General features: G+C 60.9%; 3 protein-coding genes across 13 annotated transcripts in view; 2 read left to right on the top strand and 1 right to left on the bottom strand.

Moving 5' to 3' along the window:
* Positions 1-7,353: 7,353 nt before the first annotated feature.
* Positions 7,354-12,107, top strand: GGT6 (gamma-glutamyltransferase 6). 6 transcript variants are annotated; one of them, XM_032322734.1, is made up of 6 exons: positions 7,354-7,680; positions 7,815-8,110; positions 8,999-9,269; positions 9,803-10,008; positions 10,096-10,209; positions 10,461-12,104. In XM_032322734.1, exons 3-6 carry the CDS (start codon positions 9,127-9,129, stop codon positions 11,492-11,494), a joined length of 1,497 nt encoding a protein of 498 aa, XP_032178625.1. In that variant the 5' UTR covers positions 7,354-7,680; positions 7,815-8,110; positions 8,999-9,126; the 3' UTR covers positions 11,495-12,104. The 6 variants fall into 6 exon arrangements, with proteins under 6 accessions (XP_032178625.1, XP_032178628.1, XP_032178623.1 ...); XM_032322737.1 differs by having other exon boundaries at positions 9,806-10,008; positions 10,461-12,102; XM_032322732.1 differs by having other exon boundaries at positions 9,054-9,269; positions 9,803-10,209; positions 10,461-12,107.
* Positions 12,108-13,207: 1,100 nt separating this feature from the next.
* On the top strand, positions 13,208-25,823 carry MYBBP1A (MYB binding protein 1a). Its single transcript, XM_032322739.1, has 26 exons — positions 13,208-13,456; positions 13,583-13,678; positions 14,343-14,426; positions 14,513-14,587; positions 14,670-14,777; positions 15,971-16,146; positions 16,233-16,400; positions 16,520-16,637; positions 17,638-17,933; positions 18,144-18,254; positions 18,780-18,905; positions 19,088-19,255; positions 19,345-19,450; positions 21,153-21,249; positions 21,324-21,475; positions 21,719-21,799; positions 21,872-22,021; positions 22,104-22,280; positions 22,381-22,538; positions 23,071-23,296; positions 23,442-23,588; positions 23,667-23,735; positions 24,168-24,281; positions 24,399-24,500; positions 24,768-24,904; positions 25,006-25,823. The coding sequence occupies exons 1-26, from the start codon at positions 13,259-13,261 to the stop codon at positions 25,553-25,555; spliced, it is 3,990 nt and encodes a 1,329-aa protein (XP_032178630.1). The 5' UTR covers positions 13,208-13,258; the 3' UTR covers positions 25,556-25,823.
* SPNS2 (sphingolipid transporter 2) overlaps positions 25,691-27,044 on the bottom strand; it is a 35,351-nt gene continuing 33,997 nt past the window's right edge. For 4 of the 6 annotated variants that reach the window (XM_032322719.1, XM_032322720.1, XM_032322718.1 and 1 more), the window contains one exon: positions 25,691-26,892. In XM_032322719.1, coding sequence (XP_032178610.1) covers positions 26,502-26,892 — 391 coding nt within the window. In that variant the 3' untranslated portion in view covers positions 25,691-26,501. The remainder of the gene's footprint in view (positions 26,893-27,044) is intronic. The other 2 variants (XM_032322722.1, XR_004280870.1) reach the window with 2 other exon arrangements.

Raw genomic sequence — 27,044 nt, 5'->3', positions numbered from 1 at the left:
TCATGATTTAAAATTTTCCAAAGGAAATGATGTTCATCAACCCATAGACCCAAGAATCTCAACGAAACCCAAGCGAAGGAACAAAGAAAACCACCGCAACCAAATCAAATCAAATCAAATCAAATTATAATCAAATCGTAATCAAATTGCTAGGGGAAAGAAAGACAATATAAAATGAAAACTTCAAAAGTGATCTAGGAGATCCCACTTGTCACCAAGATGGAATGAATGGCAAGGACTGAGTTTTCCCTCTTACCCACATACTCTAAAAATAGACAAAACACGTGAAATAATAGTTTTCTAGCGGTGAGGTCGGGAAGGTGGGGTCTGCCGTTGCTCCCACTCATTGTTTTGGCTTCAGCGTCGTAAGGGTTTCAAGGAAGGGGCACATGTCAAGTCTGAAATAAGGGGAAGAAAATCATAAATATAAGAGCAGAATTTACTTAAGTGGAAAACAGAAACACAATAAAGTCAATCATGCCAGAAATTAATCCAGAAACTGATTCTTTGAAATGATCTATAACATGGGAGGGAGGGAAGGGGGGAAAGTCTAGGCAGACTGATCGGGGAAAGAAAACACACAAATTATCAGGAGTGTAACAGAGGACATTTCCACAGACTCTACAGGCTTCAAGAGGGTAATGAGGGGGATAGTGTGAACTATAAATTTGACTAAATGAAATGCATAAATTCTCCAAAGATACAAAGTGTTAAAACCCACTCAAAAAGAAGAACTAACCCTTCTTAAAAGAAAACTCCAGGCACCAACTGATGAAGTCTACCAGGCATTTAAGAAAGAAATGCTCAAGGAAACATTTAGGAAATTAAGGAAGTTTTTGAAAGAAAGGAGCTACACCTGGCTTGTTTGTTCCTGTTACTCAAACTAGATAAGAACATCACACCAAGACTTGAGCAAATCAAATCCAATAACACATAACAAGATAATGCCTCATGACTGTCAAAGGTTTATGCCAGGAAGGCAAGCTTAGGTTAGCATTTGAAAATTAATCAGCATAATTCAAATTAATAGTGCGAACCAGAAGAACTACAGGGTTATCTCAGCAGATGCAGAAAAACCATTTGATGAAGTACAACAACCACTTTAAATGATTAAATTTTTTTTTTAAACCCTCAGTAAACTAGAGACGGTATGGAACTTCCTCAACCCCGTAAAAAGCAGACAGGGTAATCTTACAACTAACACTGTTCTTGACCATAAAAGGCTAAAGGTGTCTCCTCTAAGAATAGGGGACAAAAGACTAGTGTATCTTGTCTCACTTCTCCCGCTCAAAACTGTGCTAGGGATTTTCGTCAGTGCAACAGATAAGGAACAGAAGGCATGCGTATTTGATACAAAGTAAAACTCTTTGTTCCGGAAACCGAAGTGTTCACTTAGAAAATCTTCAGCGATTTCACTGAGAAACTGCTGTAACTAATAGATGAGCTTAGCAAGGTCTCAGGACACGAGATCAAGGTCAATACACAAAAACCAATCGGATTTCTTTACCCAAGCAAGACATCACTAGCGGGGCCCTGAGATGTTCTCTAAAATACCATCTACAGTGGCAGTCAAGCAGCAGAAAGTACCATTTGTGACAGCAGAAAACGGAAAGACTGCCTAAGGAAACGTACAGCAGGCTTGCACGTGGGCAACCGCGAGGGACCGCAAGCCCAAGTGGAAAAAGTCCTAAGCAAATGGTGAGATAAACGGGCTCATGAATCGTAAGATGATTTTTGTCGGTTCACCCTCAGTGGGCCTAATGAGCACTGCCATACCCGTCAAAACCACTGCAGGCTTTCCTTCCAAAAACTGCGAAAAGGATTCTAAATGCTAGCCGAGAATTCTTTTTAAAAAGAACAACTACACTGGCAGTCTCAGAATCTAGCTGATTTTGATGCATAAGCTGCATCCGTCGAGATAGTGTGCTCAGCGTGTGGGAAAGACGGAGGTATGAACCAACCGGGACTCGCTGTGGGCAAGAACGGAGTCCACACATGGGCTCACGTGCACGCAGTCTGTGGACTTGCAACGAGGGTTGGAAACAAGGAAGATGGCAGTTTTCTCCCCACAAGGGGCACTGGAGTAATTGGGTATCTACATGCAAAGGTAAAACGAACTTTGACCTGTACCTCATGCCATTCTCCCAAATTAATTCAAAATGAATCATAGACCTAACTAAAACTAGAACAGAAACTGGGGCACCTGCTGGCTCACTGGGTTAAGTGTCTGCCTTCGGCTCAGGTCATGATCCCAGGTTGGTGGGATGGAGTCCTGCATCAGGCTACAGGCTCAGGGGAAGCCTGCTTCTCCCTCTGTCTGCCCCTCCCCCTGCTCGTGAGCTGGCTCTCTCTCTCAAATAAATAAAGTCTTTTAAAAAATTTTTAAAAGGAGGGATGAAAACATGCTCCCACAAAGACATGTGTGGAAATGCTTATAACAGCTGTATTCATAATAATAAAACTGGAAACAACCCAATCCTCACCGATGAGCAAATACATTGTTGTCTATCGATACAGCGAACGTCGTTCATCAATAAAAAAGTACAAGTACTTGTGACAACACGGGTGCTTCTCAGAGCGAGTAATGGAAGAGGGTATATTGTATGATTCCACTGGTTACAGGTCAACCCTCTAAACAGGAGGCCTGGTAAAGGCAATCGCGGGGGGGGGGGGGGGGGGGGGGGGGGGACACAAGTTAGCTTGGTGGTTCCAAGGGCCAGGGATAAAAGGCAGGCCCAGGGGCACAAAGAAACTTTTTGCGCGATATGGATCTCCTGTATCTTGATTGTGGTGCTGTTAAATACATTAAAATTGGTGAATTTTACCTTCTATGCATTATACCCCCAAAATCTGATTTTCAAAATGGGATGCATGGCTGACTTGTTGGCCACCGGCGGTTTTGCCGGCGAAGTGAAGACGGTTCGCCGCCCTGGACGCCGAGAGCCCCGGGTCCGCGCGGAGAAGGGCCGGCGCGTGCCGGCCTCCCAGGGACAGGTGCGCAGACCCGGACCAGGGCGCCCTGGAGCCTACCCGCGCGCGCCCCCTGGCGGGAGGCCGGACCCTGACAGCCAGGTCTGAGGCGCCTGCCGCTGGGCGCGCAGGAGGCTAAGCCACCTGCAGGCTGGGCCCCCAGCGGGAGCCCAGGGGGTGCGGGTCAGGGGCGGGGGACGGGGGCCGTGGTTCAGGCCGCGGGCCTGCAGAAGAGCCCCGCTCTAGATGAGTCAGCCTCGTACGCACACCAAGCCCGGAGAGGCGGTGTGCCAGCTCAGACGGTGCGGCTTGGAGACTTTGCTTGCCCCCTCCCGTACCTCCACCCCAGAAGAACCAACAGCGGTCCGGTGGGTGAGGAGGAGGGTCTCAGGGTGCAGGGGTGGGCTGGCAGGTCTGGACACACACACACACTGTCCCATGCACAAGGGCACACCTGCCCACACACACGCTTGTCCTCCCCTGTTGCCGCAGACCTCCCCAAAACAGACCAAGAAGGCATAAAGAAGAGGATTTTAACCTTGAATGAACTTTTCAGTTTTGTTTTGTTTGGGGAGGACTTGTGCTGTTTCTGCGTTTTTCATTGCGGTCAAATATCCCTGACATTGGAGGCGCCTGGGTGGCTCAGTGGATTGAGCCTCTGCCTTCGGCTCAGGTCATGGTCTCAGGGTCCTGGGATGGAGCCCCGCATCAGGCTCTCTGCTCAACGGGGAGCCTGCTTCCCCCTCTCTCTCTGCCTCTCTGTCTACTTGTGATCTCTCTCTCTCTCTGTCAAATAAATAAATTTAAAAATATATATATATATACCTGACATCGAATTTACCGCTGCTGGCCCTTGTTAACGGCTCAACCCTGTGGCAGCAAGTTCACTCAGCGTGGGTCTGTCTCCAGAAACTTCATCACCCCTGACCACAGTCCCCCACCCCTGGCAACCGCTGTCCTTGTCTCCATGCCTTTGGCCATCCTGTACCACTTTCTTTTTTTCTTTTTTTTTTTAAGATTTTATTTATTTATTTGACAGAGAGAGATCACAGGTAGGCAGAGAGGCAGGCGGGGGTGGGGAAGCAGGCTCCCTACTGAGCAGAGAGCCCGATGTGGGGCTCGATCCCAGGACCCTGAGACCATGACCTGAGCCAGAGACAGAGGCTTAACCCACTGAGCCACCCAGGCGCCCTGTATGGCTTTCTTAATTGCAGTTACTGAAATGAGACTTCCGTGACTTGAAGTGACCTGGGAACTGTTTGCTGAGAGAAACGGTCCTGTGTTCAGTTCAGGGTCATGGACCATCCCCGCAGAGCAAGCTGTTCTTTCTTCTCGAGATCTGTTGATTCCAGTAATGGCCTTTTGGGCCACTTGTGTCTTCTCACTTGTGTTTTAAGTTCCTGCTGTTATGTTTTAAATTCACCAATAAAGAGTGAGCCCTGGGCCCCATCCTCAACCCCCAAAGAAGCAGAAGGTCAGACCCCCCTCACCATGTGGCCCAGCTGAGCTGTGTAATTTCCAGGTCCTATAGGTAGTAGACCTCTGTTTCTGCAACGCTTTTTTTTTTTTTTTTTTTTTTGAAAGAGAGAATGAGCAGTGGGGATGGGCAGAGACAGAGAAAGGGAGGAAGCAGACTCCCTACAGAACAGGAAGCCCAATGCAGGGCTCGATCCCAGGACCCGGAGATCAGGACCTGAACCGAAGGCAGACGCTTCCCGGACTGAGCCCCGAGGTGCCCCTGTTTGTGCAATTTCCTGGTGGTTCTGGGAGATGTCTCACAGTTACAGTAAGATTCACAACTGCCTTTCCAGCCACAACGTTGCTGGATGACAGCCCCAGACCAACACCAAACACCATCATAGTCCCCCTTCCGACTCGTGGACCAAGGCGGCATTCAGAAATTATTAGCTTAGCACCAGCATTTTATAACCCCAGAAAGATGTGATTATTTCATTTCCCAGGTGCACGATTCCGACGGCAAACGGCATACGCTCATTCTAACGCTGCCTCCTCCTTCTGTCCCGGCGTTCTTGACTTGCTCAAACCATTTTCAGGGGTTCCTGCAACTGGAATCACCTGGAGTGATTTTTTTTTTTTAAGATTTTATTTATTTATTTATTTGAGAGAATGAGTGAGAGAGAGCATGAGAGAGGAGAAGGTCAGAGGGAGAAGCGGACTCCCCAGGGTAGCTAGGAGCCCAATGCGGGACTCGGTTCTGAAAGTCCGGGATCGTGACCTGAGTCGAAGGCAGTCGCTCAACCAACTGAGCCACCCAGGCCCCACCCACCCAGTGATTTTTTATACCGATACTCCGGTCACCTCACACAGAATCACCTGCCAGGAAAAGCTGGTTTTTCTACCCTGACACTTCATCCCCTCCCTGTCTATAACCCAGCGTGTCCCGTGGGCTGATTACACAGCCAACCTGAAGAAACGTGTGCACACACACACACGCAGCCACGCACGTATACAGCCATGCACGCACACACGCACCCGCACACGCACGCAGGTGCCCCGCAGGCCTGAGCTGGAGCGATGCTGAGCAGGAAAGCCTTGCCTGGAGCCTGAGGAGCCGGAAGGACTGCTGACCACTGACCACACACGCTTTCTTGCTGTGGGGACACCTTCTGGGCAGAGCCCCCAGACTGCGGGAGGTGGTGCGTGGTCGACTGGGGGACCACCCGGCCTCAGGCAAGATACTCACCGAGTAATGGGTCTGGGAGGGTGTAAGTCCAGCAGCACTTGCCGGGGGGCCCCGCAAAGCCTCATGATGATGAGGCTCCCTGGCAGAGACAGTGACTCAGCTGGTGTCTGATGGCAGTGGGAGCGGGGAGACCAGGGTCCTGGTATTTTTTTTTTTTAAACTGACAGAGTGTGAGGAGCACAGGTGACATAGGGAAGTGTTGAATCTCTAGACACTCCGTTGGACGCTACAGTTAACTGTGTGTTTTGACTAACTGGAATTTAAGTAAAAACCTTAAAAGTAATAGAGGAGGCACCTGGACAGCTCAGTGGGTGAAGCATCTGACTGGGGATTTCAGCTCAGGTCACGATCTCAGGGTCATGAGATCGAGCCCGGCTCAGAGCCTGCTTAAGATTTGCTCTCTCTCCCTCTGTCCCTCTCCCAACAGGCAAAGGTGCACACACATGCCCTTGATCTCTCCCTCTCTAAAAAAAAAAAAAAAAAAAAAAAAAAAAAAAAAAAATTAACAGTGATTTCCCTTGCAAAACTCACTGGAGGGCCAGATATGGCAGCTGTTGTCAACTGTGGCTACGCATTGGAAACACCTGGGAAACCTTGTAACCATATCTTTTAAACACCCACTTAAAGATTCTGACTTAACTATTTAATGGGTCTGCCTGGGTTCTAGGAACTTTTTAAGCTCACCAGGTGATTGTGATGTGCACCCACAACTAAGAGAAGGAGTGAGTGTCCCTTTGGTCCGATAGCCAGAGGTGAGCCACCTGCGGGTATGCGTGTGTGGTTGCTGGTGTGACTCATGTAGACCGCTGTAGCCCAGGGAGATCGAAGCCCTATGGCGGAGGGGTGAAGAGCTTCCTAGACCCCATTCCAGCGGGGCTGGGGGTGGGTGTTCCCATACCAGCCGGTTCCCTTGCCTCCACTTGTTTCTAATCCTGTGCACCCGGAGACAGGGTCAGAGTCCATGGGGTAAGACTGCCCCCGCCCCTGCTTCAGACCGGCATAGCAAGTGAGCTGTTCCCTGAACTTTTTTTTTTTTAAGATTTTATTTATTTGATGGAGACAGACATAGCGAGAGAGGGAACACAAGCAGGGGGAGTGGGAGAGGGAGAAGCAGGCTTCCCGCGGAGCAGGGAGCCCGATGTGGGGCTCGATCCCAAGACCCCAGGATCATGGCCTGAGCTGAAGGCAGATGCTTACCTGACTGAGACTCCAAGGCGCCCTGTTCCCTGTACTTCTGAGCAAATGGATCAGAGGTTCCCACAACCGCCTCCTCAGGTCAGACGACTTGACAAGAGGGGCTCACAGAGCTCAGAGAAACACTTCATTCCCGGGATCGTCATTTGTTACAAAAGCCCCACTCCACCAGCCAGCACCCCCACATGCCCACCGACCAGAAGTTCTCCAAGCCCTGTCCTGGGTATTGTGGAGGCTTCACGACAAAGCGCGACTCCTCAAATCCTGGGCCGCTGGTGACAGAGGCAGCCTCCAGCCTGTCCGCCGTCCGTCCCCAGTGGTCAGGTGTGGGGCTGGGAGTTCTCCAGGCGAGGCCACCGGCTCCCCTCATTAACAAGCAAAAGTCACCTATAGGTCTCTCAGCATTTAGAAGCTGGCAAGCGGTTAAGAGCTCCGTGGGCAAACAGGATGACAAAACCTAAATCCTGACCTATAAATCACAGGCCCGGGAAGGAACCCACGGCTCTGGAAGGTCCAGCGTGTATCAGACTTTCAGCGAATCTCCTTGTTTGAGTCACACCTCAGCTCCAGGAGGACATATGTTGCCCGTCCTGTTTTATGGAAGTGGAGTCAGGACTCCCAGCGGCTACACCACGTGCCTGGCCACGTGGTGAGTCCGAGGCGGAAACTGGCTGAGATCCAGGTCTCCTGAAGCTGATGCCACTCCCCAGCCCTGCCGAGAGGATGGGCTGCCTCGGCCCGTGGTGCTGCCCGGCCTGACCACCGGGTGTTTCCGGAGTCCGTCTTGCCTCTAAGTGGAGCATGGCTAAGAGGTACCCGTGGGGTGCGGTGCTGTCCGGGCCCAGGGCTGCGGGAGCGAGAGAGGGCGCAGGAGGACCCGGGCAGGGGGAGTCTAGGCCCCAAAGAGCTCTTCAGGCTCTGCTCTGAGAGTCCTGTCCGTTCCCAGGGGCCAAAGGATCCTGTCTGCTGAGCAAAGGAAGCCCAAGGGCTGGCTGCAGGTGGCAGGACAAGGGGGCACCACGGACTTCCACAGTCCCCGGCGGCCTTTTCCTAGGAAAGAAGAACAACCTTCACCCTGAGATTATAGGCTTCCCTTAGTTTACGAAGCGAGAGCAGAAGGTCTTCGAGATCACTCCCACACACACTGGGCGAAAGGGAAAGGACGCAGAGCTCTGCCACAGTCTGCACGTGACTCGTTCTTTTTTGATCTGAGAAATCAGAAACCCCGGACACCAGTCGAGCGTGAGTGCAGGGGGACGTGGGAGGCAGGGAAGTGGAGGTCGCAGGTGTTCGTGGCTTTCTGTGGGTAGTGCTACTTAAAGTGTGGTCCGGGATCACCCGGGAAAGCCAGTTCCTGGTGCCTCCCGCAGACCTGCAGAGTCAGAACTCGGACCGCACAAACTCCCTGAGTGATTCCGATGCACTCAGAGGGAGATGGGAACCACTGGGAAATCATGAAGCCGTGGGAGAGGAGGGGCCAGTGAGGGCGTGGGGCCCTAGGCCAGGCGGAGGCAGGACCCAGAAGCGGCTGGGGCCAGAAGTGGAGGCAGGGATAGCTTTACCCTTGAAGTGGGGAGGAGAGAACCCAATGGGAGTGCGTTTGCAGTTGGGGGTGGCCTCGAGGCTGTTCAATGTGGGAGGCAGGGTCTGGCTGTGAGGCCAGGGGACTGGGGGTATGACGTGGTCCCGGAGAGATGGGTCAGCACGGAGCAGGTGTGGGGAACTGGGGCCAGGCTGTGGGCCTAGGAGGTCTGCCATTCCACCTGTTGGCAAGAGCCACAGGACGCACCATGGAGTCCCCTTCCCCACCCTCCAGGGGGCTCCCCTGACAGAGAAGGCCGGGCTCCCCCACACGGCCCACACTGGCACCTGATTCCTGGCTGAGCCCTGACCCAAGTCACACTGAGTCCCAAACAGGCTGTGGGATCTAGTAGCTCCATCCCCGGAAGGTAGGGGACCTGCAGGAATGCTGGCTGGGTCTCGGGCCACGGCTGTGGTCCCTGGGGCTGGGCTCCTCCTGCCTCCCTGAGCGGCACCCCCTCTCAGGCCCCCCAGCCCTGAGAGCCCCAAGGCCTGTGCCCTGATGGGGCAGTCTCACACGCAGCCTCCCTGGCCCTGTGCCCTGCCCAGACCTGTTCTAGATTCCACACCACCCTTCCCCAAGGCAGCCTCCACCTCCCACCAGCCAGGCGCAGGCGAGGCCAGGACTCAGCGGGAAGGCCGGCAGGCGGCAGAGCCGGTGTGGGCACCGTGGGGCCATGGAACCGGAGGCGAGGCCCGTGCTCTACCGACAGCTGCTGCTCTGGGACCCCAGCTTGGGGTCTGAGGACGACGAGGACAATGAGGAGGAGACCTCTGAGCTGGTCGTTTCGAATTCCTGGAGGCCCCACAACTCCTTGGGGTGAGTCAAGGAGGGGTCTGGGCACCCGGCCCCTTGGGCCTGAGGCTGGCAAGTCCCTCCCTCTGGAGCCCCTAACATGGGGGCAGAGGGCAGACACCCCCATGCTTGGCTCGACTTGGCTCTAGGAACTTTCTGGGTGAATGGGGAGAAGCCGGGCTGCAGCCCCAGACCCCGTCTCCACCAGTGAGTCCGAGGTCTGTGCTCGGATTACCCCCAGCCAGCCGTGCCCGCTGCTCCATCAGAGAGCCCCACCCCCAATCCCGGTGCAGGAGGCACCTGCTGGGCAGGCTGGGTCTGGCCACACCTGGCTGGGCCCAGCTCCTCAAGCCAGACAAGCCCCCCCCAAGGCCTCTCTCCTGCCAGTCTCAGCCCAGAGACTCCCTCCCTGGCTGGCTTGTGTCCCCAAGCCCCTTTCAGTCACCATGTCTCCTCTATGTGGTGCCAGGAGGCTTTTCTGGAAAATAGTCCCTAGGCTCCCTCAGAATTCTTGGTCGTCCCCTGGTCCCAGGCCTGACGCAAGACACCCTTCTCAGCAGGAATGAGGTTGGCGGGCTGCCCGGGGCCTGGGCTCGCCTCGGCGCTGCCCTGCTGCTGCTGGTCACTGGCTTCTCCCTGGCCGCGAGGCAACTCTACATCAAGAGTGACCCTACAGGAAGCCAGGCCTCGGCAGCCCCCCGGCCCGGCGGGCACTCCCACCCCCCTGGTGTGTACCACCACGGTGCCATCATCAGCCCGGCAGGTCAGAGCCAGGAGCCGCTTGGGGGAGGGCAGGGCCCAGGGCACTGGTCGCCCGCCATGCCCCAAGACCATGTCTTCCTGGCTGTAGCCACGTGCTCCCACCTGGGCCGAGAGCTGCTCATCGCCGGGGGCAACATCGTGGACGCGGGAGTGGGAGCAGCTTTGTGTCTGGCGGTGGTGCACCCTCACACCACGGGGCTAGGTCAGTGCCCCGCGGCCCCGGGCCTGCTCCCTGATCTGTACCCTGGGGTCCTGACACCCCGGGCCACTTAGTAGCAGGACCTAGGCTGGGAGCCCTGCTCCCTGGTGCATGTGGTCTTGACCCTGGGCCTAGTTACTGACCCCTGTCTCCAGGCCTAACCTCAGGCTAAAGCAGCCACCTCCCCCCGGGACCACTGAGCGAGCCTGACCCCATGGCCCCTGAGTCCTGGGTGACCCCTCTGTCTCTTCCAGGTGCCACGTTCTGGGCCCTCTTCCACAACAGCTCCTCAGGCAGCCCAACTGCCCTGACGCCGGGCCCCGCACAGCCCCTGGCCCCCGGCCTGCGGCTGCCGTCCGCCCTGCCCAGCCTGCGCCTGCTGCACGCGCGCTTCGGCCGCCTGCCGTGGTCACAGCTGCTAGGGGGCCCTGCCTCGCTGGCTCAAGACGGCTTCCTGGTGGACACAGCCCTTGCCACAGCTCTGGCAGCCCGGGGCACAAAGGGCCTCTGTCCACTACTGTGCCATGCTGATGGGACCCCCCTGGGCGCCGGGGCCCGAGCCACCAACCCCAAACTTGCAGCCGTGCTGCGCCTAGCGGCCCAAGCCCCAGCCCCGGACCTGGCCGGGGATGACCTACTGAGCCTGCTGGTCAGAGACCTGGGGCTGCGTAGGCCCCAATCCAGGCCCACGCCTGCCCTGGAGCCCGCGGTGCAGCGAGCCATACCCCAAGGCGTCCTGTCCACCACCCCCGGCCCCTCAACCTGCCCGGAGCTGCTGGCAATGGTAGGGGCAGCCCTGCGCTCAGGAGAGCCCGGCCCCGACCCCTGCCCGGCGCTCTCAGCAGCTCCCGTGAGCCCTGTGGGCACTGTCCTGGCCACTGTAGACAGCAGTGGCTCAGTGCTGCTCCTTACCTCCTCACTAAGCAGCCCCTTTGGCTCTGGACGCCTGTCCCCAAGCACTGGAGTTCTCCTTAGTGACCTGGTGGCCAAGCCTACAGCCAGTGCCTGGGCCTGCCCCCTCCTCCTCCAGGGAAGCTCGGATGACACAGAGGCTGACATGTTAGGGCTGGTGGCTTCGGGAACTCCTGCGGTGGCCAGAGTTGTGACTCGTGCCCTGCTCAGTCACCTGGCTGGGCCCCAGACCCAGGCCCAACATGAGCGATGGCAGGGACCGACACTGAGCACTAGTGTTTGTGGCCAAGGGACCCTGCTCCAGGTGGCTGTCCAGGCAGAGCATGCCCATGTCTCCAGTGTCCCCAGCAGCTGCTGCACTGTCCAGGGGTTCTAAGTGGGGGATGTGTCTAGCCAGGGGTGGGAGGGTCGGGGTGTCCCACCTGACGGCAGGAGCGGAACAGACCCAGCAACGAGGACGTGCATAGCAAACATGCCTAATTACCAGCCCGCTGCTAGCTCAGGCCCACAATGTCTGGCCTAGTCAGTACCCTGGACTCCAGATCGGGTTCTTTTTCAGCTAAGGAGACTGAGGGTACTGGGGAAAGAGCCCCAGACTCCAGTTCAGATCCGGTTCTGAGAAGGACAGGTAGTAGGGTGGGTGCCAAGCCCCTGTCTTGCCTCCAGACCCCCTGGGCAGGGCAGGGCAGGCAGAGCCTGGGGTCCCGCTGGCCTCTCTGTCTCCCCCTTCAGGCCACCCTCTGCGGATGTCTCTCAACTGAGCTAGAAACAAAATAAAGATAAAATCTCTGCCAACCCGCTTCCCAGTTTCCCATCGGCCTGTGGGGTGCTCGGTGTCATGGCCTGCAGCAGACCTACCCCGGACAGGCAGACCCTGGGCCACGGTCGCGGGCCACGGTCACGGCCCACGGTCCTCCAGTTTCCCCTATCCCTGTTCGCCTTCTGTTCCTGGGGCACCATAGACAAAAGGTAAAGGTTTGCGTCTCAGTTCCTAAAACGGCAGAACAAGGAAGGGGATGAGACAAGGAGCAGGAGGGGTCCCAGGCGCCTGGGGTCAAAAGGAGCCGGAGCTGGGGGTGTGGGCCTTAAGGGGTGGGTGTTGGCCCTGACATTGCCAGCCTTCCATCCCCAGGCTGGGGTCCCTGGGGATGACAACCCTCCAGAGACAGCCTCTGCAGTGCCAAGGCAGGGTGACCCGCTGTGCTCCTCCTCCGGGCCTTTGCCCAGTCACCCCTGCTTTCCTGGAACTCATTCCCCCCGCTCAGTGAAGGGCAGCACCGGCTACCGGGCTATGTCCGCCCTCACTGCCCTTCTCCCCCACACCCATCACCCTCGACCAGCTCCGGATCAGCTCCGGACCAGTGGGACTCCCCCGGGGTTGGCTCCATCCACCCCACCAGGGGCCCCTCTTGCTTTTCCGCTGCGGTCCTGCGACCCCCGCCCCACACCGGCCGAGTGATCTTTTCAAGGCCTGCCCACGCACAAAACCTTCCGGCTTCCCCACTGTGCTCAAGCTGAAGTCTGAGGGGCTCCCGGGTGGCTCGGTGGGCCAAGCATTCCGCTAGCATCCCGCGCCTGGTTTCCGCTTGGGCTGGGGCCTCGGGGTCCTGGGATCGACCCCGACAGGACTCCGCAGGCTCACTGGGGACTCTGCTTGAGACGCTCTCCCTTCTCCCTCTGCCCCTAAAATAAATAAGTAAATCTTTAAAGTGAGTCAATAGGGGCGCCGGGGTGGCTCTGGCAGTGAGGCGTCTGCCTTCGGACGGGGTCTTGAACCCGGGTCCTGGAATGGAAGGTCCCCCCGCCACGCTCCCCGCTCAGTGTGGAACCTGCTTTTCCCTCTCTCCTCGCTACCTCTGTCGCTATCTTGGTCTCTCTCAAATAAATAACTAAAATCCTTTTTAAAAAATAATAAAATTAAATAAACCCCGGGGCGAGCGCACCAACCCCACGAGCCCCACCCCCGGCCAGACTCCCCGCCCCCGGTCCCCTGCGCGGCAAGGCCCCGCCCCCGGCCGGCGAGGCCCTGCCCCCTGGCCCGCGAGGCCCCGCCCCCGCGGTCCGCCCAGCGCGCAAGCGCCGCGACCTGACCCGGAAGAGAACGTCTTCAGAGCCCACGTGTTCGCGGCGCTAGGTAGACATGGAGAGTCGGGTCCCGGCGGAGTCTGCGTCCCCCGCGGGGGCGGCCACGAGCGGCCCGCGGCCGGCAGACCGGGAGGGGCTGCTGCAGCAGAGCCGCGAGTTCTTGGACTTTTTCTGGGACATCGCGAAGCCGGAGCAGGAGACGCGGCTGGAGGCCACGGAGAAGCTGCTGGCGTACCTGCGCGCGAGGCCCCAGGTGCGCGGGCGGGCGGGGGGCGCGAGGCGGCTGGAAGGGCAGGGACAGGGCAGGAGCGCGTGGCGGGGGTGGCGGTGCGCCCCGCGGGACCGCCGTCTTCACCGTCGGCCCCGCTCGCTCCGGCAGGGACCCGAGAGGAAGTACGCCCTGAAGCGCCTCATCACCGGGCTCGGGGTCGGCCGAGAGACCGCCCGGCCCTGCTACAGTCTGGCCCTGGCGCAGGTGAGCGGCGGCTCCGGAAGGGGCCCAGCCGGGCGCTCGGGGCGCTGGGGAGTGGGAAGGGCGGGCATCCGAGCCGAGGCGCGTCCCCGCGCGGACGTGGGAAACCGAGCGGGGCCCGTGCCCAGGGACGCCCGGGCGGGTGGGCAGGGGGGTGAGCAGTTTTCTTTCTGGGGACGTGGGTGGACCACCCTCAGGGGACCACCGACCAGGCAGTGAGCTTTGGGGTGGGTTACCGTGCCTTGGCGAGGTTGGGCGCGCTCTTTCCTCCAGGGGTACCCAGCGGGTTAGAGGCTGCCCCGAAGGCACGTGGGCAGCCGGAAGGGAATTCGAGACCCAGTCCCTTAGCAACCTCGCTGGGGGCGACTCAGAGCAGGCTGTGGAGGCAGCAGGCTGTGAAGGCAGCAGGCTGTGGAGACCGGCTAACGGAGTCTCAGCCAGAGGAGCTGTTTTCTGAAGCCTGATGGGCCCGGGGCGGGGAGGCGAGACTGAGCTCCCTCCAGCAGCCGTGTTCACACACCAGCACTGCTTGGAGTGGGCACCCAGAGGCCCTGTGGGCCTCGCGCCAGAAGTCGAAGGGAGACTTGGAAGGAGGCTGGGGTCTCTCAGGTGGGGCTGGACCTCCCCTCCCTGAACGGCTCGCCCTCCTGCTACAAACCCCCGGCAGCTGCTGCAGTCCTTCGAAGACATCCCCTTGTGCAGCGTCCTGCAGCAGATCCAGGAGAAGCACGACTTGCAGAAAGTTAAGAAGGTGAGCATTAGTGGCCTGGGGGAGATGGGCAGCCCCAGGCTGGGGTTCCTGGGCCCTTTTCACTGATGCCTGAAACTTCTTTCTAGGCGATGATGAGACCGGCTCTTTTTGCAAACCTCTTTGGGGTGCTAGCCCTCTTTCAGTCTGGCAGGCTGGTGAAGGTGAGAGGTTTGGGGGCAGGGGGCATGTGGGGGGTCCTGTAGCATGCCCTGCTCATAACCGCATTCCCTCTCTGGGCACCAGGACTCCGAGGCGCTGCTGAAGTCGGTAAAGCTGCTGCAGAACCTGGCCCAGCACCACAACCACCTGCAGGAGCAGCCCCAGAAGGCCCTGGTGGACATCCTCTCTGAGGTACAGACTTCCCGCCGTGGGGCCCCAGGTGGAGAGGCTGAGAGTAGAAGCCTGGACACCCCAGAGCAGCAGTGTCCCCGGGGAGGTGTTCAGTCTCACGGATCTGGAGTGATGTTTCCACCCACGATCGGTGCGAAGTCGAAGAGGATCCTTACATTCTTCTCCCGTCGAGTCCCTAGAGTCCCGCGAGCATCTTGTCCTGGGGTCCATCTCCACTCACATGACTGCGCTCGGAGAGCTCAGCGGCTGCTGCGTCGGACAGCACCATTCTAGAGCAGCGCCTGTCCCGTGGCAAGCGAATTAAACATGTTTGCCATTTTTGTTTTGGGCTGAGCTGACCCCCAGGGCCCCGCAGCCCTGCTGGGGAAAGGGAGGTGGGCCAGTACCTAGAACCCTTTGTTTTGGAGGAAGAGGCAGGGACGTGAACTCAAGTCCCAGCTCTCCGCTTGGCGCAGCTCATACAGGAAATGAACTCATCCCTCGGGGCTCCTGGGAGGCTCAGTGGGTTTGGCGTCTGCCTTCAGCTCAGTGTCCTGGGATCAAGCCCCATGTCGGGCTCCCTGCCTAGTGAGGAGCCTGCGTATTCCTCTGCGGCTCCTTCGACGGATGCCTGCTCTCTCAGTTGTTCTCTGATAAATAATTTTTTTTTTTTTTAAAGATTTATTTGACATAGAGATCACAGGTAGGCAGAGAGGCAGGCACAGAGAGAGGGGGAAGCAGGCTCCCCGCTGAGCAAAGAGCCCTATGTGGGGCATGATCCCAGGACCCTGAGATCATGACCTGAGCCGAAGGCAGAGGCTTAACCCACTGAGCCACCCAGGTGCCCCTTTAGCCGAAGGCAGAGGCTTAACCCACTGAGCCACCCAGGTGCCCCTTTCTGATAAATAATATTTAAAACGAGCTAGTCCTGAGTCAACCGAAAGAGGTAATTAAAAGGGTAGCTAGTCAGCATCGGTGGGGCAGTTGTTAAAAACCCCAGGCCCTAGGACTGGCCGTGGAGTGAGCTCCCTAACAAACAGCTTCCCAGGGTTCTGGTGCCTAGCAGGGTGGGGGCGGCTGTCCCACCTCACCCGGCACTGTGGGGGGCCTCACAGAAGCCTGGCAGGTGCAACAGGGCCACAGGGCTCACCTCACGGGACGTGGCACAGGTGCTGGATGGCGTGACCCTCCCCCAACCCGTGTCCCCACACCAGGTCCCAGCAGCCACGTTGCAGGCGATCCTGCCGAAAGTCCTCAAGGCGGACTTGAATTCAGTCCTGGGCTCGCCCGAGCACCTGCAGCTCTTCCTCTTGGCCCAGCAGAAGGTGCCGGAGAAGCTCAAGGAGCTGATAGGACCAGTCAACCTGTTCTCAGATGAGAACATCCCCAGGTGTGAGGGCGGTGGGAGGATGGGCTACCCCGGGACCCTGCCACCCGGTGGGCCGGCGCCCCCTGAGTCCCTCTACCCCTCCCAAGACTGGTGAATGTCCTGAAGACGGCAGCCGCTTCTGTGAAGAAGGAGCGCAAGCTGCCCGCCGTGGCTCTGGACCTGCTCCGCCTGTCACTGCAGGAGGGCAAGTTCCCGAGGTTCTGGAAGGAGGTGGTTGAGCAGGGGCTCCTGAAGAAGCAGTTCTGGCCGGCCAGGTGCGTGGGGGCGCATCTCAGGGGTGGGGGGCAGCCAGGTGTGCGGGGCCCAGCTCGGGGTGGGGGTGGAGAGCGGCCAGGTGCGCAGGGCTCTGAGCGGGCTGTCCTCACGCTCCCAGCTATCTGTGCTTCCGCCTGCTGGGCGCTGCGCTGCCCCTGCTGTCTGAGGAGCAATTGCCCCTGGTGATGCAGGGCGACCTGATCCGGCATTTTGGGGAGCACATGGTCACTGCTAAGGTGGGTATCCTCCCCGCCCCCCCCCCAGCACTGCCAGGAGGACGGGCGCCTCGGGGGTCAGCCAGCTTCTTGGGAAGAGGGTTGCTCTTGGCCACAGCATCCCCAATCTCCTGCCTTGGTGGTCCTGCTGGGGAAACGGGTCCTTTCCCTCTGGGCAAGGTGAGCCACCTGGCTGCCCGTGCCCTTCCCCTCTGAGTGGACTTCGGCAGGGTCAGTCCTGGCCTCAGGCCCCTCGGCACAGGCGTACGTGGCCAGCGGCCTGCCCAGACCTCCCGACCCACACCTGGTGCTCCGGTGAGGGGAACCGTCCTGGTCTGTGACCACCAAGCTCCATGTGCGGCCCCATACTGCGCCCACACTGGACGGGAGAGACCTGTGGTTGTTTGAGTTCAGGTTTGGGAGCCCGGCTACCCCTGGCCCGGGCCTGCTTCGCCTCTGTGAACTCGGCGTCTTGGGTAGAGCCTTCATGAAGATGAAGGGTCACGTCCCCTGGAGCGCTCATGGCGGGCGCCTGGGCATGGGGTGTGGCCACCCCCCTGTTCTGGCTGCAGCGGGGCAGGGCAGCCGCGCCTGAGGGCTCCACATCCCACAGGCACCACTTGGAACCCTGTGACCTTGAAAAGTTAGTGGCCAGTTTTCTTCACCTGTAAGGTGATAGAAGGGGCCCCCAGTTAGGGGTTGTCATGAGGATGATGCCTGCAGCCACACGAAATCACATGGCGTGGTGCACGTGGCACGGTGACACAGCCAGGAGCTGGACAAGGGGGTTGATGCCCCAGCCGAGACCCTGCTCCGCCCTCTGTGAGCCGGGAACCCAACCTGTCCTGGGGGGGAGTGGGTAGACGGCGGCCCACTGTGATGCACTGTGGGAGGGCCGGGGGGCGGCGTGGCCTGGCCATGGATGACATAGGGCTTTGCCAGGCCTTGGTGTCACCTGTTGGAGAAGAGGGTGGTGGACCCTCCTGGCAGGTGACCCCGGTGTTGGCCTGACTCTCAACAGCTCCCGAAGCAGTTCAAGTTCGCTCCGGAGATGAACGAGTATGTGGGTGCCTTCCTGGAGGGCTGCCGGGATGACCCCGAGCGGCAGTTGGCTGTGGTGGTGGCCTTCACCCGTATCACCAACCAGGGCCTCCCTGTCCTGCCCACGTTCTGGAGGGTTGTGCGGTTCCTGAGTCCCCGTGCCCTCAAGGGCTATGTGGCCTGGCTACAGACCACGTTTCTCCGGCCCGACCTGGACTCCCTGGTGGACTTCAGCACCAGCAACCAGAAGAAAGCTCAGGACGCTTCGCTGCATGGGTGAGTGGGCGTGCGGAGCTCGGGGTGGGGGTGCCGGGCCGCGTTCCCACGGGATGGTGGCCCCAGGAGGGGAGGGAAGGGGAGGACTGAGCCGCCACTCTCCCGGAAGGCCCGAGTTTCCTTGTGTGTTCCTGTGCTGGTGGCCAGGCTGGGAGAGCTCACCTTCTATCTCTGAGGTGGGTACGGAACCAGTAACTCGGCTCCCCGCAGGCCTGAGCGAGCGGTGTTCCGGCTGCGGAAGTGGGTCATCCTTCGCCTGGTCAGCACCGTGGACGCCCTGCACGCGGAGAAGGAGGACGACTTGATTGAGGAGGTGGCCAGGTGGGACAGGCTCTGCCCTCAGTGCCCTCGTAGGAGCTCAAGAATCAGGGCTTTTGTCTAGTCTTTGGTCGCCCTGGAGCCAGGAGCTCTGAGGTCAGGTCATCAGGGGGAGTAGCTTATTCTTGCCCCTTAGGCAGAAGGCGGTTTAGGGAAAAACCCCAGGAGCCCCTGAAAGGAAAGGTTAGGGTTAGCCGTGGGCCTTGCAGACGCCTGCGGGGCTAGGAAGGCCCTGGTGCTGGACTTGCCTCTGCCAGGTGCTCTCAGCCCTCACCACGTGGCCAAGGGGCGGGGGGGTGGGGAGCAGCCCACGTCTGCAGAGACCGTGGCGTGCTCTGATGTGGTGGCCTCATGTGTGGCGTGCTTCTGAGGGACAGACTCCAACTTCACCGCAGTTAGGCCAAGTTCAGTTCAGCTGGAGATCCGGACTTGGGAAATGTTGTTTCTGCCACTACCTGTCCCTGGGCCCTGGGTGATGCCATCCTGGGCGGGGGCTGCTGAGACCTGTGGCGCTCCTGCCCTCCCCAGGTTTTGTTTCTTCCACTCGTTCTTTGAAACAAAGAAGCCCACATCCCAGATCCCAGAGACGGAGCAGCAGTTCTCCTTTCCTCTGGAGAGCCGGACCCGGGAGGTGGTCAGCAGCGCCTTCTTCAGGTGGGCCGTGGGCAGCCTCGGAGCAGGCAGGATGGGCGGGCCGGGTGGGACGAGCTTGCTCGCTTCCTTGGTTCTCAGCCGGGAGCACGTGGAGGCCCAGTGAGCTCCAGTGGGCCGGTTGTGGGCGTGCTGGGAGGCGGCCGTGTCCATGGCCAGCCTTGACCCCCGCCCCGCCCTCCCAGCCTGCTGCAGACCGTCAGCACCCAATTCCGGCTGGCGCCAGCGCGGACCCCAGATGGGCAGCCCTGGACCCACCGGCTGGTACAGTTCGCAGACTTGCTCTTGAACCACAGCCGCAACGTGACCCCCCTGACGCCCTTCACCACACAGCAGCGCCAGGCCTGGGACCGGTGAGGGACTGCAGTTTCCAGGGGGTGGGGGGGACACTCCAGGGCCCAGGGGGCAGCAGAGGCCTGAGAGCCTGCCCGTGTCACTGCAGGATGCTGCAGACGCTGAAGGAGCTGGAGGCCTGCTCTGCAGAGGCCAAGGCCAAGGCCAGTGCCTTCCAGCACCTGCTCTTCCTCGTGGGCATCTACCTCTTCAAGGTATTGCGGCCTGGAGGGGAGCGGGCCACGTTCTGGGGGCTCTGCGAGTCGAGGCTGGCATTGTGGGCCCTGGTGGGGTTACAGTCCAAGGAAGAGCTGCTCCGTCCACTTTCTGGGCCTCCGTCGCATGCTGAGCTGCCTGTGCGGCATTTCTTATCCCCCCAGTTTTGCGGCAGGTGCCACCTCGTTTGCCGGCTGGGGCGGCCGGAGCTCCCGGCCGAGTAACCTGGTGCAGGCCACACAGCTACGGCCTGGGATAGGTCCTCGGGTCTGACTGTGCTCTCCCACCAGACCTCCAGACTTTCCTGCCCTCACAGAGGTGAGATGTGGCAGAGGACCTGCAGCCGTCCGGGACGGGCCTGCTCCCTCAGTGCTCGCGGCGGCCGTAGTCCGCGGTCCGCAAGGATCGAGGCCCTGACCTCTCCCCGAACCTCACCCGCCAGCAGCCGCCGTGGCAGGTGGGGGTTAGCACGTGTCCCTGTGCCTCTCCAGTGTGGGGCTCTGCCCCGTGGTCGTGGCCTGCACGTCCATGTCCCCACGCTGATGACCGCATCTCTTGATGTCTCCATTCTTTCCACCCGGAAGCTCTTACTGAAGCTAGGGCTCAACTCTCAGGGTTCGTTCTGGCTCCTCCGGAGGCCACCTCTCAGGCTACAGGATGGTCTTGTGCTTTCTGGCGCCGCCTTCTGCCCGTTGGGCTGGGGTCGGGGTTGTGGTCTGTGCTTCCAGACCTCAGACGCCCAAGCCGGCCTGCAGGCGGGTCGTGTGTGCGCGTGTCGGTCTCTGTGAGGTGTGTGTGCGCGCCGTTCTGTGTGCAGCATGTGTGTTCATCTGTGTGTGCACATCTGTGGTGTGTGCGTGTGCCTGTCTCCACGTGTCCGTGTGTGGCGTGTGTCGGTCTGTGTCTACACCTGTCTGTGTGGGGTGTGTGCGTGCAGCGTGTATTGGTCTGTGTGACATGCACGTATCGGTCTGTGTCTGCGCCTCTGTGTGACATGTGCGTGTATCGATCTGAGTCGGTCTGTGTGACGTGTGCGTGTATCAGTCTGTGTGAGTGTGGTCTGTGCAGAGGGTGAGCATGTGGTCTCTGTGCATGTCCATGTGAGGTGTGTGTGGGCTCTCTGTGTGTTGGTCTGTGCACGGCGTGTGTGTGCACGTCTGTCTCTGTGCGAGGTGTTCGTGTGCTTGTTTGTCTGTATGTGTGCACACGTGGGGGCCTCTGCCCCTTCGGATCCTAGCGTTGGCCTCTAATGGCTGCAGGGCGGCAGCGGGCACGGGATGCCCTTGGCACCTGCCCCCCCAACTGGGCGCTCAGCTCACCCCAGAGCTGCATGTGCAGCCATCCTGGATGAAGGGTGTGGGGCGCAGACGGCCCAGCCGCGCTCCGCCACCCTGTCCAGGCGCAGAAGCTGTGCCCCACGGGGGGCTTCAGCTCCCCCGACTCCTGGGCAGGGCTGCGGTCTGCGCTAACCCCGGCACGATGGGGGCGAAGTGGCGTGGAATCAGCTCCAGTTAACGGTCCTGGTGCTCTGTAGGGACATTGCAGTCAGTGTGGGGGGACATCTAGCGTCATCAGGCTCCCAGGCCCCACTGTGGCCTATTGGGTGCTGAGTGGGTGCCTGGGGTGCTCAGTCCTGGCTGGGAGGGGCTCAGCGGGGCCGGGAGTGGGGCCTGCCCTGATCCTATCCTCGCCCTGCCCCAGTCCCCCGCAGACAGCTGCGAGCTGCTGGCAGACATCCAGACCTGCATCCAGAAGAGCCTGGGAGAGAAGCCCCGCCGGACCCGCTCTAAGGCTGCCAGTGGGTCACTGCCCCTAGGGCTGGGGCGGGTGGGCACATCCCCACAGACCTGGCTCAGCCTCTCCTGCCTGCAGCCCCCCAGGAGCCGCCATGGGTGGAGGTGCTGGTGGAGATCCTGCTGGCCCTGCTGGCCCAGCCCAGCCACCTGATGCGCCAGGTGGCCCGGACCGTTTTCAGCCACGTGTGTGTCCACCTGACCCCACGGGCTCTGCAGCTGATCCTGGATGTAAGCTGGGTCATGTGGGGAAGGGGTGTCTGGGACTGGGCTTGCCACAGGATGAGGGCCTGCTCGTCATTGCTGTAATGTGCAGAGCAGTTGGGAGCCTCACTGGGCAGTGCTGTGCTCCCCTCTCCCGGTTCCATTCTCCTCCCTGAGATGGGGGACTCTGGGCTGAGACTGGATGGGGCCTGGTATGGGGGGGTGGTGTCTGCAGCAACAGGTGTGTCAGCTGTCGGAGAATCTGTTTAGGTGCTGAACCCTGAGAAGAGCGCAGATGAGGACAACGTGGTGGTCATGGATGATTCCGAGAAGCAGTCGGAGAGCGGGGAGGTGCGTGCCAGGAGGGGTGGGCGGGCGGACGTGGGGTGGGCAACGGGAGGCGTAACACAGGGGACCCCGCAGGATAAGAGCTCAGACAGTGAGGACGACAGACCTTCGGCTAGCGAGGACGACAGTGATGATGAGGACAGCAGTGAGGAGGACCGGGACGGGGACGTGGACCAGGGCTTCCGGGAGCAGCTCATGGCCGTGCTGCAGGCAGGGAAGGCCCTGGTGAGCAGTGGCGGGGGGTGGGGAGGGCGGGGGGCCTGCCTGCAGCCAGCGGCCAGCTGCTCAGCGGGCGTCTGTCCCTTAGGGCGCGGTGGACGGAGAGGATGACGGCGACGAGGAGCTGGGGGACGAGGCCATGATGGCCCTGGACGAGAACCTCTCCAGCCTCTTCGCCGAGCAGAAGCTGCGCATCCAGGCCCGGAGGGACGAGAAGAATAAGCTGCGGAAGGAGAAGGTGCTCCGGCGAGACTTCCAGATCCGGGTGAGTGTGGGAGCCGCCGACGGCGCCGCACCCCCCCACTGCCCCCCTCCACCGCCCCCCTGCATGCCCTGCACCCGCTGACCCGTCCCCCTGGCCGCAGGTCCTGGACCTGATTGAGGTGCTGGTGACCAAGCAGCCCGAGAACCCGCTGGTGCTGGAGCTGCTGGAGCCGCTACTGGATGTGATCCGCCGCAGCATGCGCACCAGCAGCTCCAAGCAGGAGCAAGACCTGCTGCACAAGACGGCCCGCATCTTCACGTGAGTGTGCAGGCGCGGGCGGGGCCAGCGGGAACAGGGTCCCCGCAGGAAAGGCAGGTGTGGACCTGCTGGCCCCAGCACGAACGGGGCCAGACCTGAGGGCCCGAGCGAGCTTCACGGAGGAGCTGGTGGGGCGGGACAGACTGCGCCCCCCACAGCATGTCCTTGCCAGCCCCAGATTGCGCTCGCTCGGTGGGCTGTCCCCGCCATCTGCCAGGGTTGAGTCTGTGGATGACCTGGTCCTCGTGCTCTAGCATCGTGGACCCGAGTCTCAGGGCCCAGAAGCCTCTGTCCTAGGGGAGGCAGGTTTGCCCATGTGGCAGGCTCAGCCCCGGGCGCTGGTTTCTCCTCTTGCTCACCCTCAGCAGAGCTGCAGGCAGCCCCGGGCCCACCCCTGCTGCCGCGGTCAGACCCCTGTCCTCTGGGTTCCTGTCTCCCCGCCTGTGAACTGGAACGCACGGGGGGCGGGCTCAGCTCGGTGGGGCGAGGCGGACGGTGGTGACCGGCTCCTCCACCCTCTCCCCTGACGCAGACACCACCTGTGCCGCTCTCGGCACTACTGCCACGACGTGGGCCGTGGCGTGGGGGCTCTGTACGCACAGGTGGAGCGGCTGGTGCAGCAGGCAGGCCGCCAGGCCGATGCCTCCATCTCCCTCTACTACTTCAACGCGGCCCTCTACCTGCTCCGCGTCCTGAAGGGCAACAGCACTGCCGCCACTGTCTGCAAGCCTCAGAAGAAAGAGAAAGCCGGCCCCAAGGTAAGCCGGCCCCGGCCCAGGAAGGCTCGGCCGCAGGAGCGTGGCTGCAGGGTCGTGGAGGGGAAGTGGAGGCCGTGACTCCTGGGAGCCGCCTCCCAGCTCCCCGAGGACGGCCGTGCCTGTCCCTCTCCCCGGCATCACGCAGCTGCTCTCCCCTGTGGCGCAGGCTAGTGGCGGCTTGGATCTGAGCCTCGTGACCCCGATCTTCTCTTCGGCGCTGACCTCCTTCCTGACCAAGCGCAACAGCCCACTGACTGTGCCTATGTTTCTCAGTCTCTTCTCCCGGCACCCGGTGAGCGTCCGGGCTGGCCTGCCCCCGGGACCCCTTTGCGGCCTGGCCCAGCTCATTGCCCCGTCCTGCCATCCGTAGGTTCTCTGTAAGAGCCTGCTCCCCGTCGTGATCCAGCACGTGACAGGCCAGGCACGGCCCCGCCATCAGGTAGGCCTGCCCTGGACCACGGCCCTGGACCCCAGTCCCGGGCTTGTCAAAGTTATCCGCGTGACCATCTCCGCCCGGGTGTTTGGGAGGCCCTGGAGGTGCCCTGGCGAGGGCACAGGGTCACTGTCAGTAGGGAAAGCTTCAACCCTGCCGCTGCCACCCCCCATGTGACCTGAACCCCGAGCTCCTTGACGTGTTGTGCACTCCGATGTGGCTGTCCCCCAGGGTCAGGCTGACGGGCAGGCCTCAGGAGGGCACTGAGCTGACGAGCGGGCCAGGCACTGTCCCCACTGTCCCAGCCTCAGCTCCTGTACCTGCCTGGGGAGAGGGCTGGGCCCAGGTGGTGGCTGCTCCTGGGTCCCGTGGAGTCCGCTCAGTCCTCCCTGAGCTTTGGGCTGCTGCACTGAGGCCCCCATCCTGCCCCCCAACCAGGCCCAAGCCTGTGTGCTGCTCCAGAAGGCCTTGCCCACGCGGGAGCTGCGGCTGTGCTTTGAGGACCCCGAGTGGGAGCAGCTGGTCAGCCAGATCCTGGTGAAGGTCACAGAGGTGAGGGCTGTGGACCCCTGCTGCGTTCCCGCTGGGGTGGTTCTCTGGGACCCTGGGCTTCAGCTGGAGCTGGGCTGCCCCCTCCGGGCTCTGGTGTTGAGTGGGCGTCTTCCCTAGAACCTGCGGACGCTGGGAGAGGCGCAGAGCAAGTCGGAGCAGCAGCAGGAGCTGTCCTCCCTAGGGTTGCTCAACACCCTCCTCAGGACCGTCCATCAGGAGGTGGGCGGTGCGCGGTGGTGGGGACGGAGTGCAGGCTGGGCTGAGGGGGGGGCCCGCCCCATGGGAGGATGCCAGGGAGGGCCGCGCCCCATGGAGGGAAGTGCTCGTGGGCTGGGCGGCAGCTGGGGAGGTCGGTCCTCCGGTCCAGCCCAGGACGGGGTCCTTAGCAAGGATGCTGGTGGCGGGGGTGGGAGAATGTGGGACCCAGAGCCTAGCAGGGGCCCTGCCTCTGGTCCCTGCGGCAGCCATGGTGTGTCCTGCCCGCAGAAGCTGACGGTGGACCTGACCGGCGTGCTGGGTGTGCTGCAGAGCCAGCAGCAGAGGCTGCTGCCGGGGGGGCACTCGGCCAGCTGCAGCCGCCTCTGCAACCTCTACTGGCAGGCCATGAAGGCCCTCGGAGTCCAGTAGGTCCTGGGGGGGCCTGGCGACTCCCTCGGGCGGGGAGCACTGTGGGAGGGCCACACCTCTCACTGGGCACACCCTTCTTTTGCGCCCTGTTTCCAAGGCGCCCCAAGTCAGAGAAGAAGGAGGCCAGGGAAGTCCCCAAGGTCACGCAGAGCCCCCTTAGCACGAAGAGGAAGAAAAAGGGGTTTTTGCCGGAAACCAAGAAGCGTAAGAAGCAAACGTTGGAAGGCGCAGCGCTGGTGGAGGAGGCCAAGCCCACGACCTCTGGGGGCGACCAGCCCCCCAGCACAGGCAAGAGGAGGAGAAGGAAGAGGAAGGCCCAGGGGCCCACCCAGGCCAATGGGACACCTGCCACCAAGAGGCCGGCCCCAGAGGCCATGACTCCCAGTGCTCCTGCCAAGACCCCGAAGCTGCAGGAGAAGCAGCAGCCCTCCCAGGTGAACGGAGCCAGGCCTGCGTCCCCTGCGGCACCCACCGGCAGAAAGCAGCCTCAGAAGGATCTGCCCGAGAAGGGGGTGTCTGGCAAGTCGCTGCAGTCCGCGCTGCCGCGGAAGAAAGCCAGGTTGTCTCTGGCCAGCAGGAGCCCCACCCTGCTCCAGAGCGGGGCCAAGAGAAAGAAAGCGTCACTCAAGAAGGCCAGGAAGCCCTGAGCCCCAAGAGCCCTGCGTTTGCCCCGCGGTGAGTTCCGGCACCGGAGGGACTCGAGTGTCCGCTATCCCCGCGCGCCCCCGCTGTCCCCGTGCACCCCCCACCCCGGGCGGCTGTGCCCTGGGAGCCAGTGCGGCATGATTTAAATAGGTTTATTCCTTCATTTACAAGAGGAACATATTTGGCTTCTCTCTTAAGACTCTGAGATTCACGATCAGCAGCTCTGAAAAATAAAGGAGCAGTTTGGCTTCCGGAAGGAAGAGGAGGCAACACTTGGACGTGGTTCTTGTACAACAAGAAAACATCGCTGGGGCCCCCGTCGGGGTCGGGCTGGTCTTAGGGGTCCCACCCCCGTAGGTGCCCCAGAGCTTGGTGAGGAGGGGGTGCTGCTAGCTTGCACACGCACAAGCCACGCCAGCTAACTACGGGGCAGCGCGTCGTTGGGGCCGGCACCTTGATTCCAGCCGGTGTGCAGGAGCACGTGGGGCAGGGTAGGGCGAGCTCCGCCAGCAGGCAGGTGTGGGGGCGGTGGCAGGGCCCCTGAGCACTGGCAGTCGGCCTGGGGTATGGGCCTCACTCCTGGCCGTTTTCCTGGGACAGGAATCCTCATGGGGTGGCTGCTGCTTCTGGCAGCTAGCACCCTGGGCCCTGTCGCTGGGGTGGGGAGCGTGTGGCTCCCACACCCAGGCCTGGGGCACAGGTCAGGTGCAGCAGCCGCCAGGGCCTTAGCCCCTAGAGACGCCAGCTCCCTGGCAGGCTGGTCCTGCAGGCAGCAGAGACCAGTGTCCTTCGCAGGGACAAGCCAGGCTGGGAAGTGCCCAGCCACGGGCACCCGGCTCTGCCCGCTGCCCGCTGAAGTCCATCGTCCCCAAGGTCAGAGTGGTCCCCATGTCCCCGAGCGTGAGGTTGGACCACCCTCCTCTCTGTGGTCCGGGAGCCACTAGGCCTTCAGAGATGCCATGTAGGGAAATCCAGCCGTCCGGCCCCATGGTCTGGGGACGGCAGAGGCTTGCCCGGGATCCTGTAAGGCGGGGACAGGCCAGGCTCTCCCCATAAGCCCATTGGAGGCTGTCTTCGTCCCGGGCCCCAGGGGGTCTGCAGCCTGGACCCGGGGCTGGGAGTCTGTGCGGCGCTGTGGCTTCCCCACACACATCCTTCCACGCTCGCTGAGGACATGGCCTCTTGGAGCCACGGCCACTCCACAGCCCCAGACCAGAGAGGGTGGGTGCCCAGCCTTGGATCACACACAAAACTTCGAGGCGGCCCAGCAGGGCCAGGGTGCCGTGGGACGCCTCCCAAGTAGGGTGTCAGTGAGGGGTCTTCATGGTCCCAGAGGCACCTAGAAAGAGGGGCCAGGTCACAGGGGGCTTTGGAAGAGGCCAGTCCCGACTGTCCTTTTAGTCTTCCTGCTCTTTGAAGAAACGGGCTTGTTCCTGGGCTCTGGGGGCATCACGGGGACAAGGGAGGGCTGCTTGGAAGAGCAGCCCCCAG

This window comes from Mustela erminea, chromosome 18 (assembly GCF_009829155.1).
Source record: "Mustela erminea isolate mMusErm1 chromosome 18, mMusErm1.Pri, whole genome shotgun sequence".
NCBI classification, from domain to species: Eukaryota; Metazoa; Chordata; class Mammalia; order Carnivora; family Mustelidae; genus Mustela; species Mustela erminea.
This window is presented reverse-complemented; position numbering and strand designations above follow the sequence as displayed.